Source organism: Nuphar pumila, chromosome 12 (genome assembly GCF_984573655.1).
Source record: "Nuphar pumila chromosome 12, dmNupPumi1.hap1.1, whole genome shotgun sequence".
Classification (NCBI taxonomy): Eukaryota; Viridiplantae; Streptophyta; class Magnoliopsida; order Nymphaeales; family Nymphaeaceae; genus Nuphar; species Nuphar pumila.
In genome coordinates this window covers 13,222,758-13,238,601 of record NC_143260.1, presented here as the reverse complement: position 1 = coordinate 13,238,601, position 15,844 = coordinate 13,222,758, and the positions used below count along the sequence as shown (strand labels likewise).

General features: G+C 39.8%; 1 protein-coding gene across 1 annotated transcript; it reads right to left on the bottom strand.

Moving 5' to 3' along the window:
- Nucleotides 1-416: 416 nt before the first annotated feature.
- Nucleotides 417-4,627, bottom strand: LOC149820042 (U-box domain-containing protein 45-like). Its single transcript, XM_089981730.1, has 2 exons — nucleotides 4,227-4,627; nucleotides 417-1,287 (listed from the first exon to the last, which is right to left on the bottom strand). Exons 1-2 carry the CDS (start codon nucleotides 4,625-4,627, stop codon nucleotides 417-419), a joined length of 1,272 nt encoding a protein of 423 aa, XP_089837856.1.
- Nucleotides 4,628-15,844: the final 11,217 nt, after the last annotated feature.

Below are 15,844 nucleotides of genomic sequence, written 5' to 3'. Positions count from 1 at the left end.
AGACGACAACCATGGTTCATTATTTTAGTTTTTCTAAGACTTTTATTCTTTTCTATCTTATCAGATCAGCAATTTGACTATAAAGTATAAAACAATAAACACAAAAATCTCTGTGTCAAAGGAAATAAGCAATATATTTTTCTATTCCCCATATTCTGTTGCAGAAGTCAAAGATGCTCAAACCAATTTTGGTTTGTTTATTTTCCCTCCATGTTCATGATTCATGAGTCCAGTTACCTGATTCAAAGGCCAGATACTTAGGTTTATTTATTCTTTCCTCTTTGTACACCTTTGCTCTCATTGACAATTTTTTTGCACTCAGATTTTGATATGCATTGCCAAGAAGAGTATAATCCTAATGACACTTAAATATCACAAAGCTACCTGCTCAATTCTTGTTCACACAATTAGGACTTTTAATAAGGCAAGCTCTTGGAGCTTGTACTAATCACAAAAGCCTTCATTGTTGAAGCAGCAGGAGGGTTGGTACAATTTGCGTTAGCCCTCTTCATAATGGATTCCATGTTCTTATTAAGACTCTCTTGCACCATCTTTCTGATAGCTCTTCTTCCTTCCTTCATTTCTTGCAGACTCAATGGTGATCCTGGTTGTAATATCTCAGCCATTTGTGGCCCTGAGTGTGGTGGGGCTGTGCTTGTTAGCTTCTCATCCTTGAACCAACTCAATATCCTCAATGCCCTTTTCTGAGCCAATGCGCTTCCCAATAGTGATACTTCTAGGAGAACAGGAACTATGCCAGCCTCTGTCATCTTGTCCCTTTGAAGTGGACTCCTATGTGCAAGAATCATCAATATGTAAGCAACCAACTCCTGGCATCTGGGTTTATTTTCCCATGATATCACCTCTACCAGCTTATGAGGCACCATGGGATGGCTCTCTATTGCACTCTTCCCAGACACAGTCACAACCAAGTTGCCCAAAGTGGCCAGGGCCCTCTCTGCACAGTCTTCTTGTGACAATAACTTCATGAGTGTGGGGACTGCACCATTACGCACTAGAGCTTCTGAATTGTCCAGAATGGTGGAGACATTGTATAAGGATGCCAAGCATGTCTGCATTGTTTTTTCATCCTCGGCCTTCGAATCAAGCACGTCTACTAGGAACAAGAGGATCGGAGTCGATGCCATCGAGCTTTGAGCATCAGCAAGTGTGGAAATTGATAGCAGGAGGGTTGCTAGCTCTTGCTTCCATGGTCGGTCCCGCTCCTCCTGGAGAAGCTCTGATAGCTTAGCAAGGATTCCAGCCACCACCATTAAAGCTTTATTCCTGTAAATTGCAATTGGTGTTTTCAGATATCATTCAAACAACTAATTACAAAACGCCCATAATTAAAACAAACAACCACACATAATCCAAATGTAGTAACACAAAAACTGTAACTTGTAATTTTTTCTTGTGGCTGTATATCTCCCTTGGTTATAAAAGAAGGGCACTGAGGTTATGTATCTTTTAAGAGTAGGGTTATTTAGCATGAACTTATGCATTCATTTAGGCAACCTAACAAATTCTTCTTGTCATGCAACCACAAGCAAAATTGCCCCAAGGGGGTTGGCGTAGTGGGGTGGGGCCTTGGCTGTTAGACGGTCAGTAGATTGGATTCTCATGGGTGCCATCCCTCTGCACAAGCCAATGCGTAGCATAAGCCCCGGGGGCAGGGGTCCTAGCCTCCTTGGAGTTTTAGGCTGCGGGCACGATGACCATAGGTATGGTAGGCTGAGCCAGTGCGACCAGATCTTCATGCTGATTCTTCGGATTATAAATAAAAAACACACACAAGCAAAATGAAGCACAAACACGATAAAGGAAAGGGATAAAGTAGAAAAGGTACAAGATTTACGTGATTCGATCTCAACGCTACATCTACAGGTGAAGGAACAGAAAATCTATTAACAAAAGTGAGCAATACAATGCCAACAAAAGAACTCTCAAAGCCCCCCAAAACCCAATATATTTAAATTTCTTATAACTAAAAGGAGACGATTCCCCATTATAAAGGAAGAAACCTTGGAATGACATGTAAGAAAAAAATAGAGCTTATCGGCTCAAGCCTCTGCTACCACCATAAACCTTACTGAAAATTCTTATAGTATGATATTCAAAAAAAAAAAAATTTGTTGGATTAGATCATGCATTGGAGCGGGTCAGGAATTCAAGATACCTATATCATTTCTGAAATTGCCATGCCCATTATAATGCAGGGTTTAACAAAGGGATTCATAAATTAACAGGAACAAGTGTCGGTGATTTCTTCAAGCAATAGCTGGACAAGCTATAGCACAACTTGAATGAATTTGCTTTCTAGGACTGTCTTTGTACAAACTGCAATGGGCGGAATTGAATTTAAACAATGGTTACAGGAGTTGCCCTGTTCAGTTAGGAAGAACATCAGTTTACAGGAACTCATATTCAACTTTTATTTTTTGGGTAATCCAAGGGGAAAAACCCCCATAAACGGCACATTCGCCGGCCTCCGATTGGTAAAACCCTCAAGGTCTTCCCTGCCCGTCGGGGAGGACACCCAGCTTCGACCTTACGGCAAAGGATGGTACCCGTAGATTTAGAACTTGTGTTTGTCCCATCAGCTTGGTGACATTCACAAGTTGTTCAACTTTGATTATTGGAAAACGCATAAAAAAACGGACACCCACTTAAGCGCTTGCTATAAATGGGCCTAATTACAACAATGTGGTGATCAAGTGCCATTGAACTCCATCCAGTGAATGCACATTTGATTGGGGACAATGGTGTCCACCATCCTTGCAATGCAAAGGGCCCACAAGTGTCGCCCCCACGCAAACATGGGATGGAAGGGACACTTTTGAAAGGCATCCCTTTGGGATATTTTTTCGTGTCCAGGAGTGTTCCGTCCTCCCCCTTAGACCAGGGAAGGACAAGACACCCTGAACACTTAAAAAAAAAATCCAAAAAAGTGGTGTCTGTCATCCTTGTTTAGGACTGTCTGCGCACAAGACAGGACAGAACATGATGTCTTTGTCCAAGCCTTTCCGTGAATCAAATGCCCCCTGAATACAAATGACATGTTCTTCCTTCTCGTGACATGTACAATCCTTGCACATAATTGTACAAAGATGCTCTAGGGTTGTTTGCATGGCATACGACTCCTTGGCCGTCCACCATATGAGTGGCACCAAATGCGAGCAATAGCGTACCACCTGTGGACCCAATTCATAATGGAGACAAGGATGGTGCCTTTCCTGATGGGTCCATGCAGGGCAGGTGGTGGGTTCGTTTTTCTTGCCACAAAGTCACAAACCTTTCATTCCTATCTCCTAGAAGTTGTTAGCACCCACTGAATTTTCTTCTAAGAGTTGCTCATTGTTGAGAAAGTCAGGCTCCTACTTGACTTTCGTGCATGGCACCAAACTCACCAATGATGGTGCTCAATAATTTTCCTAACTTGGGGATCCCACTTTAAGAGAGAGAGAGAGAGAGAGAGAGAGAGAGAGAGAGAGAGAGAGAGAGAGTCAATTTTGTCTACTCTTGGTGCCTTGGCTGGTACGTCCAACAGCCGTATGGGTCTGAGTGAGTCATTTTGTCAGGTCTTCAATGACTTTTGAGTTTGGACAAATCTGGTGAAATATATTTTATAGCCCAACTGGGTACCGTCAGACTGTTAAATCCATGTGGGGACATACAGCTAAACTCATAGGCCCTTTGGGATAAACCAAACACTTGACCCAGTGACCCTAGGAACTTAGCCTATAGACACTTGGTACAGCCCCTCAAGCCCATACTGTGTTCACATCGAGCCCGAGTCCCTTGCTTGACATCTGGAGCTACCAAACAACATACAGCGACTGTAAGTATGACAGGCAAAATGACCTGCGCAATCAGGTTTGTCATTTCCAGTTCCAGTGCTGTATTTTTGTGTAATAAGTTGAAAAAAAATCTGTTTACGTTAACATGTAAAGAAAAATGGGCAGAAAGGATCAAAGGAGGGTTGGCTTAGTGGTGTGAGGCCTTGGCTGTTAGACGGGCAGTGAGGTTGAATTCCACGATCGTTCTTCCTCTGTGCAAGCCGACTCATAGCATAAGCCTTGGGGACAGGGTCTTGGTGTCTTACTGTAGGTATGGTAGGCTAAGCCAAGGGGATCAGGTCTTTGTGGCAGGTGCGGTTTCCTTTATGTCATAAATAAATACAAAAATTGAGCAAACAGAAAACAACAGATTAAACAATGACTTACGTGTAATTGCCATTACCAATCTCGATCAATGCCTGCAAGGCCGAAGTCCGGTGACCGGAAAACTTCGAGCCTAACATCTCGATGAGCGGCGGTATGACTCCGAGAACACCGAGGGACCTCCTCATCTGCAGATCCTCCTTCGCCAGCTTGCTGATCACGAGGGCCGCTCTCTCCTTCTCCTCCGGACCACCAAAGTGGAGCTGTTTCACCGATCTCTGCAACGCAGCTGACCCTTCCTCAGCAGGAACTTCCTCTCCTTCTTCTTCCTTCCTGTCTTGGCTCTGGCCGGTGCTCTCCTCATCAGCCATGGTTGGTTGGGAGGTGCAATGGGTCGTCTTGGCGTCCGCGCTATTCCGAATGAAGCGGCGGATGCGTTTGAAGAACCTTAGCTTGATATACATCCTTCAATTTTGATCTGAGAGATTTATTTCCTTTAGGAAAACTTGGTCAAGGGACTGAAGAAGGAGAGAGAGGGAGAGATGTTGGTCGAAGAAACAGGAGAATCTAGGCTCTTAAGGCACGAACATACATGATTTTGGCTAGAGAGAGAGAGAGAGAGAGAGAGAGAGAGAGAGAGAGAGAGAGAGAGAGAGAGAGAGAGAGAGAGTATTGTATTGTATTGATGGCCCAAGGAAGAAACAGCAGGGTCTCAAGGCAAAAACATATATGCTTTGGTTGGCACTGCTGTTTGCAACCGGCAAAAACAAACCAAGGAAACAGGGATTGCAGAAATCACATGCACAAAAGCAGTTTTAAAATAACTAACGAATATCTGTAATTAAGACCCAGGGGTTTCCCACTGAACGCATATAATATAAGAGAGAGAGAGAGGGGTATTCATATACTCTTTGAAAATGACCAACATGTCCATGAATACTTTTGAATGACTAACCATCCATGAGGAGAACCCAGATAGGGTTTGGCATAGTGGGGTGGGGTCTAGTCTGTTTTGGACTGGCCATCCAGGTTTGATTTTTGCGAGTGTCACTTTCTTGCTCAAGCTGAAGTCCAGTGTAGGACTTCCGGTGACGGTTTCTAGCATCGGAGTTTTACGCCTCAAAGCTGACAACCTTAGGTATGTCTGAGCCAGCGCGACCAAGTCTTTGAGCCCAAACATGATTGCTTTGGGTGATAAATTTTGAAAAAAACACATCCATGAGCAGACACCATGGCTCTCAAAAATTCCTTACTTGAGAGAAGGTCTATGGATTCATCTCATTGGTCACTAGGGCTCGTAAATGAACCAAACAAGCTCAGCTGAGCTGAACCAAGCTTAAGTGAATTGGCTTGTTTTATAAAAAAATGCATTATTTCGAAGTTAAGAATAATATGATTTCAACTCCAAACCCATTGTTAAACCCTGAATCTGCCCATTTGTATCGAATCGGCTCAAAATTGATTCTACAAAAGCCCGATTCAACTGATTTGGATCGATTTGGTTGGATTCAAAATCGGCAGATTCTTGAATCATTTTCAAAGTCAATTCCGATCGACAACATTGGCTTGGCCACAACCTGATATTCTCTCTCTCTCTCTCTCTCTCTTAATGTCAAATAAATGAATCATGAATAAACCCACTTAAAATGATGATAGTCATGTCCAACAGGAATTTGCCTTAGGGTTTTGTTTTTATATTTACACGGAGAAACCACCCACAGGATATCAAGGATATCAGAGACCTAGCTGTGCTGGCTCTGCCTACCATACTTACGGTGACTATTCTGGCAGCTTAAAACTCTATGAGCTTACCCCTTGCCCTTAGAGAATCGCCACGCTCCAGCTTGCCCAAAGGTAACCCTCCTGAGGTTTGAACCTAGACCTCCTGCCTAGCAGCTTAAGACTTAATATCACAAAGCCAACCCCCCCGTTGGGGAAGTCTTAGGGGGGTCAAAAATGACATTCTGGGATAAGCATGCATGGTGGGTGCAGTAAGGTTGATGACTTTTCCTCCAAAGGCTACCATATCTCAAAGTAAATCTATGAGGAGTACGGTCATTTGAGGGTACACCTTTACCTCAGGGTCCGTGAACAAAGAAATATTCCTATCGGTTACTTCAAAGTTCAAACCAAACTCAACCTGAATTTAGGTTGGTGGCCACTTCAACCCTTACTTTGGTGTTGACCACACATTGCACCTTCTAATTAAGGCTCTTCAAACCTTCGCCTCTTTGCCTAATAAACGCCTTTTTTTTCACCTTACATTATTACATAAAATAACAACGTTGACTTCATAAAATAATTATTTAATTATTAGAAACTAAAAGCAATACGGCCCCAAAGGGATTTGGTACAGTGGGATGGGCGAGGTCTAGGTTCAAATTCCAAAGGCATCACCCCTTGTACAAGCCAAAGCAAGGGGTAAAGCTCATAGAGTTTTTGTCAAGAGCTCGTTTCAACTGGTAAAATAAGCTTAACAAGCCAAACATGAGGAACAAGGGATTTGCAGGGCTCAGCTCATTAATTAGTAAGTTTATTTTATATGGGCGCAAATGGTTGAAGTATTTTGCTTACAATAATAAGTTTAGAGTTCAAATCCTATTGCTAACAACTTGAAAAGAATGTACTTAATTATTTGGTAGAAGAATTGATCCAAACTTGGTTAAGTTGAGAGTTTATAAAATCTTATTATTTTCAGGTTTTAAAAAAGATTTTTTGTTTCTTTATTTTTGTAAACAAGTTGTCTTGAACTTGGCTCAATTGGTTATAAGAACGAGCTAAAAAAAAGTGACCAACCGACCCATGCAACATCACGGATCGGTTTTAGGTTGCTGCCGATACGCTTCATAGCAGGAGTTGAAACGGAGGAGTAATCTGTATAAAGGGAAAATAAAAAAGAAAAAGAAACGGGAAGCTAACGTGGCATGACAGCTCGGATCCCACTCACATAATCGATCCGACGGCGAAGATTGCGTTGGGGTCGCATGAGCACGAGGAAGATCGACACGTGGGAGAATGGTTCGGTTGTGCTGGTCCGACGTGGACCTCAGAGCCGCCCCCCTCTTTTTTGTCACGTGTTCGTTGTCGCGTGGCGTCTCGCGTGCGAATTTCTGGGTCGGACCATCACACGCGCGCCGGCCTCCACGCCGGTCCGTTATTTGACTAATGGATGGTGGATTTGGGTCACATGAGATCTGGGACCCACAACCCGAATGATTGTTTTTTGGTGCCTTTTGGATCCCACGTCTCTGGAGAAATGGGATATTGCACTGATCAGCCCAACCCATTTTGCAATCTCATCTTATTCTTCAGGATAATGGTGGGGACCAAAAGAACAATAACAACAGGCTGGATACCAAGATCTGGAAATGCAAATGGGTCGGGTCTGACAAGTTATTGGTTATATCCACTTCTCACGTAGGGCCATGCCCAGATACATATAAAGAGCCAATTCGACGAGTATCAAATTTTCTCCTCAGTGAGGAAAAATCTTGTAACAAATGTCCAAGTTGGGGTAAACATTGGATCCTTCTTGCTTTGACCCAATGACCTTATTGGACCTTCTACGCAGGATTGCATTGGTATGAGTTAACAGATATAGATCTAAATGGTTTTCACTAGAGGACCTTAATTATCCACAAACGCCTTACGATAATCTGTTCTTTATGACTTTATCTGCAAATGGATGTTCCAACTAGTTCAATACATGCACTTTTCCTCTTTATTGTTGATGTTTGTAGTGAAATTGTAAATGGGATTAACCCCCAAATAGAAGTGAGCAATGGGCTGGGCGGCCCGGCCCGATCCGAATATATATAGTTTATACATATATTATATATATTTGTATATATATCCGGCTAGGCCCAACCCGGCCCATGGGCGGTCTAAACAGGGCCTAGGCCCGGTCCGTTGTCCAGCCTATCCCCAAATGAGCACGGGTCAGCACCATAAAACATGTTAACACTATTTTTATCTTTTACGTATTTTGTAGTTTTTATATGTTTACATTTTGTACATGCTAGATGTTCAGATATTTTTGAAAGCATAAATTGGGTTTATCTAAATCACTAGTGGACCAGAGGATATGGCTGCAAACAGATCGGATATGGTTGGATCATATCCGATCTGAGTCCAACATGTTTCTTCGGATATGGGTCTCTTTTAGGTAAAATCCGAATGTGGTTTCCGGATCAGATTTAGATCTGTTCAATTGGATCACTTGTTGGATCTGGTTCAAATTCATATCAGCATTTTAAGTTAGATATAGAATGTATCCAAATCAAAATCTGACCCAAGTGCATTTTTCACATGTAAATAGCCTGTTTTGTTCTATTTTTTCCGTATCCAGTATTACCATATGTATTTTGGATTGGGATTCAATATGACCTCCTAAGATCTGATCCGAATCCAGATCCAAATTTAGATCTACTGTTTGAATTTTGGATTTGGATTCAGATATGAAAGGATCCAGCCAGAATCTGACCCGTTTGCACCCCTGACTAAGAACTTATTGTACCTAGTATCTAATATCTATATTTCTTCTAATAAAGGTTGACATAATGTAAATGATAAGAAGAGAGAAAGACCATTGAAGGCTAACGAAAAGGCCATGGAAAGTGATATACAAGATTATACTGCAATTAAAGTTGTATTGTAAATAGGAAAAAATGAACAAATAAGACTAGAAAGGCGAGTAATGTGCAGTTGGGATAAGACTTGATAATGATGATGATAATGACGAAAAGTAGCTAAAAAAAAGAAAAGAAAAAACAATAGAGTTCCATGTGATTTGGTCAGATCAGGCCATTCCAGGTTGTATTTGGAGAAGAATCCAAATCTATTTATTTCGGATCCCGATAAGAGTTCTTGAAAAAACTGTCCTATCCTAACAGTGGGGGTGGGGCCTTGGCTGTTTGACGGGCAGTCAAGGTTTGATTCTCTTGGGCGTCACCCTTCTGCGCAAGCCAACTCATAGCATAGGCCCCGGGGGCAAGGGTCTTGTCCTCGGAGTTTTACTCTGCTGGTACAATGACAATAGGTATGACAGACTGACCCAACACAACCGGGTCTTTGTGCTATGTGCAGTTTCTTCGGGTAATAAATCCAACAAAAAAAAAAGCACTGGTCCTATCCTAACAGTGGTTATGGAAAAGAGAGCAAACCAACTTAAAAAGTGAGTCTAAAGTGGCTGATGTAACTGATATTTTAGTTGGATAATCCATCAGCTGTTGGCCACACCAATTGGTTGAGTGATCTTGACATATATAGCACTTGTTTCTTTGTTTTGTGGCCAGCTTTTCACACACCCTTGTGATAAACCCTAAGTGAGCAAGATTTTGTGTGTGTGTTTCTTTTGGGCTTGCACATTGGCAGGCCTGTTGGTGGCAAAACTCTTTCATGGATAATAATTAATGTAAAAAAATAAGAAGTAAAAGACTGATATTTTTTTTTTACTAAAAAGATATATGAAATTGTCCAGAACACTTTGAAGAAAACCCACAAATAGTGTTAAAATAGGAAAAAAAAAGGAAGAAATAAATGGAACATAATAAAACTGTTGCTTTTTTTTTTTTATATATTTGTGGCCAATGTGTCACAAAAAGTGGTCATGCTCACACCTCATTTTGCCCCAACTTTTACTCCTTGCTACTACTTTTCCAAAAGAATCAAAACATATATACAATCAGTCTATTTTTTTCTTGATATTTACATGGAGAAAAACCACCCCCAAGATCAGAGACCTAGCTTTGCCTCCCGTACCTAGGGTCGTTGTTCCGGCAGTGTAAAACTACATGGGCTTACCACTTGCACCCAGGGAGTCGAAGTCTTTTAAGGAACCGTTTGGCTGATACCTAAAACGAGGTTTCTAATCTGGTTTTGGGTGAAAACCCAATTAGGATACAAAAAACCAAACTTTTAGTCTGTTTTGGATGCCAAAAACATAGTTTTGCTTAATCACCCAGTACCAGTTTGGCCACTTTCCTGCAAAAACAGTGGAAAATGTGTATGTGTTTTTCTTTTTTTGAAAAAATTGATCGTTCAGCCATTTTCCAGCCAGCCACAGACTGAAAAATAGATTTTTTACGAGTTTTGAATGGCCAGTGAATTTTTATTTTATTGTGTTTTTTTTTACAAGTTTAGATTGTCTTGCCATTTTTCAGCCAATGGCTGGTAGGATGGCCTCTTGTTTTCATGTTTTGATATTCCAGCCAGCCACCGGCTGGGAAATAGCTGGGATGGTACCATCCCCAGCCATTTTCTGACTGGTGGTTGGCTGAAAAATTGCTAGCATTATTTTTTTTTAATTTTTAGATTTTTTAAAGTTTTTAATAACCAAAAACCTGAATCAGCAAAACAGGTTAACAATATGTTTTTTGGCAAATCAGGTTTTTCCAAAACCAAGTTTTTAGGCAGAAACCTGTTTTTTTTTCAAAACCGGGTTTGGCCCCTTATCATCCAAATGCCCCCTTACAGAGGGAGTACACCTAGCTTAGGGAGTGCACCTAGCTTTGTCTGTGCGACAAGAGATGACTTTGGTAGGTTTCAAATCGTTCCATGTCAGGTGACAAACTATAATCTTTTTTTTAAAAGGCAAGCTGGGGTTAGGCAGACCCTACCAGTTATACAACTATACCATTGGGTTTTGAACATGCAACATCCCAACACAAGGTGACGTGCAGTAGCTGCTCCTACCAGACAAGCACAGCTCAGTTGGTAACAAACTATAATCTTTTCTAACCAAGAAGATGGAGCCCTCTTACCAACCGGGTCTCCGCAATTGTTTGGTAGGAGCTGTTAGTGCAAGTCACCATGTGTGGTATGGTTGCAAGTTCAAAACCCAATGGTATGTTGTGTAACTGGTGGGGTCTGCCTAACCCTAGCTTGCCTTTAAAAAAAAAAAAGATTGTTCAAATTATAAAGTGAACACTTTTTGCTTAATTATTGAAAAAAATATACAACAATCTTCAACTTTAGAAAAAGGTGATTCAGTGCCCTTGGCAGATCTTTGATATGATACTTCCAACACAAATGATGGATCCACTGTTGGCAATCACCCATCGAAAAGATGGACGGTGCACAACTGACATGATGTCATTGAGTCGGACGCACAGTGTGATGCCATTAGAGCATCCATCAAAGCCAACCTTTTGCCTGAATTTGGATAATGCAGATGCGTTCTACTTCTGTACTGTTCCTCCACTTTCTGAATTAATAGAAATAGGGCTGTCAACTGGTCGGGTTTGTGCTGGCACTACTAGAAATCAAACCTTTACTGATGCTAGCGTCACTAAAAGGTTTTACTGGATCAGACTTTGACTGGGATCGCACAAATAAAACTCGGTCGGGTCGGGTACCGGACCCAATTGCGTCGGACGAAGATGAATCCCAAACCGAATTCGTATAATTTAAAAGGTGTTTAAAGTATATATTTTTAATCTGATTGGACATGTGCATAATATTAGCATACGGTCATAAATTGATTTTTTACAAGTATGTGTCCTCGTGTCCTAATTTTCACAAAGATCATGTATCCATTATTTGTATGCATATTGCATGCATCTATGCCTACTTGGCAGAGCTTGTGATCCATTTTTATTCATGCAATAATTCAAATTCTGGACGTGCATTCAGTATTTCTTAAATATATATATTTTTTACCAACGGGGCTCCCCTTGTCTGGCAGGAGCAGTTAGTGCATGTCACCTTGTGTTGGGACGTTGCATGTTCAAATCCCAAAGGTACTAGTTGTATAACTGGTACGAGTCTGCCTGACCCTAACTATATCTGTCATTTTTTTGGGTGATTTACATATAGGCACCTAAGTTATGGCGAGTCTGGTGCAAGATAATTGCACAAATATTTGTGCATTAAGCGCCTGATTGCCCTAAGCCCTGTCCTCAAGCGGGAGGTTGATCAGGCGCTTAATGCAGAAATAATTGTGCAATCATATTGCACCTGATCTTTTCACACGTATGACATATTTACATCTAGTGCTTCAGCTTTTTAAATATTTAAGATAATGCCAATCATTTTAAGAAATTGCTCAAATAATCACCGGAGTTGCTTTTCTAGTTTCTCTATAGAATAATACTTTTTTTTTTGAGGATCAAACTGGGGGACTAAGGTCCCCCACCTTCACCTTTCCAATAGACTAGTCTCACTGATGGTTATACAATCAAGCAGTTATTCACTCACCCATACCAGCAGAGTTTGAGGGGTGAGCCCTCGGAGTTTTACGCCGACATAAACGGAGACAGTATGTATTTCAGGTGGAGCCACCGCAGCTAGGTCTCTGCGTCTGGAGTGGTTTATCGGAATAAAAAAATAATGTTATTCCAAAAGATAAGTGCAAATAAGTTGTTTCAAAAGATAAATTTAACACATCATCAACCTTCCCCCAATGTTACTTGTCCGAAGAAAGTAAGAGATCATTTCTCATTTGTCATCAGAATAATTTCTCAAAAAGGGTGGTAGTCATCTTAAATATGGGACAACTGATGTGCATAGACGGAAAAAAAAATGTATCATAGGTTAGGTATTTGTATGTAAATTATCTCATTTTTTATTAATCTTCATGAAAAAATTGATTTTGAAATTAGTTGTGCATTGTAAGTTTGTAACCTAGACCAGATTGAACAGTAGACATGGTTAACATGAAAGATGAACAATCATTTGGAGAATAAAGTCACCAATGTAAGGTCGAGATAGATATATAAGATGAGAATCACAAGAAGGAACAGCAGTCTAGGGATTGCTGCCAATAGAAACCTCACTAGGGCTGACAACGGGTCAGGTACCTGAGCCATCAGGGTGTACCCGAACCTGTTCAAATAACAATTTGTCATGTTAGAGTTGGGGTTGGGGTTTTTCTAGGTCACGGAAATAAGATCTAAAACCCGAATCCATACAATTTCAGAAGTTTACACTTATTAAAATTACATATAAAACACTCACTTTGGGTATTGACAAAAATAATAACCCAAACCCAGCTCACATATTCCTCAAGTCAGGTTTGGGTTGATTCGAATATTATTCAAGTCGATACTTTTTATGTTCATACCTGAGAATTTGGGTTCGAGCCTACTCAGATGATACCCGGTACAAACTCAACCCATTGACAACCTTAAGTTCACATAAAAATTGACTAAGTATGGCATAAGCAAAGGACAGTGCACCATTTGTTCGACAATAAAACATTCTCCAGTGACCATGAACTAAGAATGCATCTGAATTAGGGGTGTCAACAGGTCGGGTCTGACCTGGACCAAACCCTATAGGGTTCTATGGTGACAAATAAGAAGACGCGATTAAGACCCGGGTCGGGAACTGAAGGCCCAATTAATACATGGACCCAAGTCTGGTTCATGTAATTCTTATCGAGTCCAGGTATGGTTTTTCATATAGTGAACCTGATTAGACCCGGGTCCAGACCCGATACCATACCCAAAAATCGGGACCAAGTCTGGTTTCGCTTGGGTTCGAACCAAACCCGACCCATTGACACCCCTAGTAAAAATGATAAAATATATTACGTTATCGGGTATGGTCTGAGTCTGATTCATGTAGTTATTATCAAGCCTGGGTATAGTTTCTCTTATAGTAGACCCGATTAGGTCCGGGCCTGATACCATATCCGAAAATCTGGTCCAAGCTTGGTTCCACCCAGGTCCTAACCAAACCCGACCGGTTGATACCCCTAATTTGAATACCTTAGACACAACATTCAACTTTGGATCTGGCATGGGCCATATGCTAGGTCCGAGATTTAGGATTTTGGATCACCAATCTAAGATCCGCCATTTCTCTTAAGATTCATTGTTTTCTGGCTCGAGGGGGGGGGGGGGGTCAGTAAGGATGTAAATGGTTCGGATTCATATCCGATGTGACCAATACCATATTTCACTAATCATATGTTGACTAAGAAGATTCAAATTCGGATGGTGAAAGCCTCATACCAGATATCTTTTTTTAACATGTAAATGAAATCAAATATCCAACAAGTTTAAATATTTGTCAAATCCGGTTACAAAAAGTCAACACCATATCTACATCCAATTATAATCGGATATGGTGTTGGCTTACCAAATACAACTAAACGTAATAGAATTCGGTTATACCAGATAAAATCTGATTCATTGACATCCCTAGGGGTCAGACTAAAGGTTCATGATTTGAGAACAAAAAATAACTGTACTGTACTGGTAAATTGACCCAATTATGTAAAAATTGTATGTTTTTTTGAGATTTAAAATCACAAATATCTGATATTGTTAGGACCTTTTTACCTTTAATAACGGCAAATTTAGCCCTTTTTTCAATAAAATTGTACCACCGGTTGGCTATGTCCAACACCCACTTAAATCCAGAATCATAAGTTTTTTTATGCGAAACGCTCATGAACTCACATAAATTTATTTACGAAATTTTGGTAAACTGAAACCACCAAAATCACAAATATCTTACGCTTTCGCATATACGTCAATATTTCATATAAATATATTTGCAAATATCCTACTTTTTCTTATATACTTCCTAAAATTATATAAATTTATGTGCAAAATTCCAGATATCACAAATATCATACTTAAATATTTGCAAAATTATAACAAATATGCAATAATTTTTTTTTGTGAATTCCTCAAATCATATATAAACCCACTAATTTCGTAAATAGTTTACTTTTTCGTATAGATTGCATGCTCTTGCATGAAGTTATTTGTGAATCTCTAGATATTATAAATATTATAATTAAATATTTATAAAATTATGGCAAATATATGATATTTCTTATTTTTTACGAATTTCTTGAATCATATATAAACCTATTGTGGTCCCCAACCTGTTTATTTTCACATAATCTAAGGCTTTTTTTTACTTTTCTCCCTAATCAGTGGTCTCTAGCCTGCTTCCCTTTCGACACCTAATATCGACAAAGTTTTTCAACTCATTTCCGTATATCATACTTGTTCACATATACGTTTCAAAATCTTGTAAAGTATATTTGTGAAAATCCTATTGATTGACAAAAATTAGACAGTTTTGCAAAATTGTTTCTTCATGTATAGGCAAGTCAATATGATTAATATAGAATTAAATACAGTTGGTTTGCACAAAATCAGATAGCTTGAAGTTTAACAATTACAAAGTTACATTCAATACATGAGCTCCATTACAAAGCTATAGTCAAAGTTTACCTTGATCCATTCAATTACAAAGTTTAACTTGATCCACCAAATTATAAATATAAGTTTAACTTGATCTATTAAAAATGTGCATAATTGTACACGTCTCAGCGAGTTAGACAGACATTTCCGACACCTCTCTAATCAATGTCTCCACCTTTTCATTGTGTTTTGCACCTTTAGAAGATCTTTTCTTCATGTGCTTGTAGAACTTAATCATACACTTTCTTATATTTGTGACATTTTGCTGAAAATAATCCTTTATTAGCAAACAACTTAATACAATGAACATCTCAAACTAATTAATGAACAACCGATATATAAACACATATATGTGTTAAGTTTAATCTTCAGTTTTTGCCAAAGTACTACATATACTGCATGATAAATATATCACAGTCATATCTGTAAAACGAGGAAATACCAAGTGAAAAACATGTACATGTACAAAATGAGTTAATAAACAAATGCAAAGTAATTACTCATTCTCTTGTTGAG

What these genes read in the sequence shown, in the direction of transcription:
- LOC149820042 (XM_089981730.1), bottom strand. Translation starts at nt 4,627, where the DNA reads ATGTATATCAAGCTAAGGTTCTTCAAACGCATCCGCCGCTTCATTCGG. An exon ending in ATTGGTAATGGCAATTACAC is followed by an intron (nt 1,288 to 4,226) that starts GTAAGTCATTGT and finishes TGCAATTTACAG; the next exon opens with GAATAAAGCTTTAATGGTGG.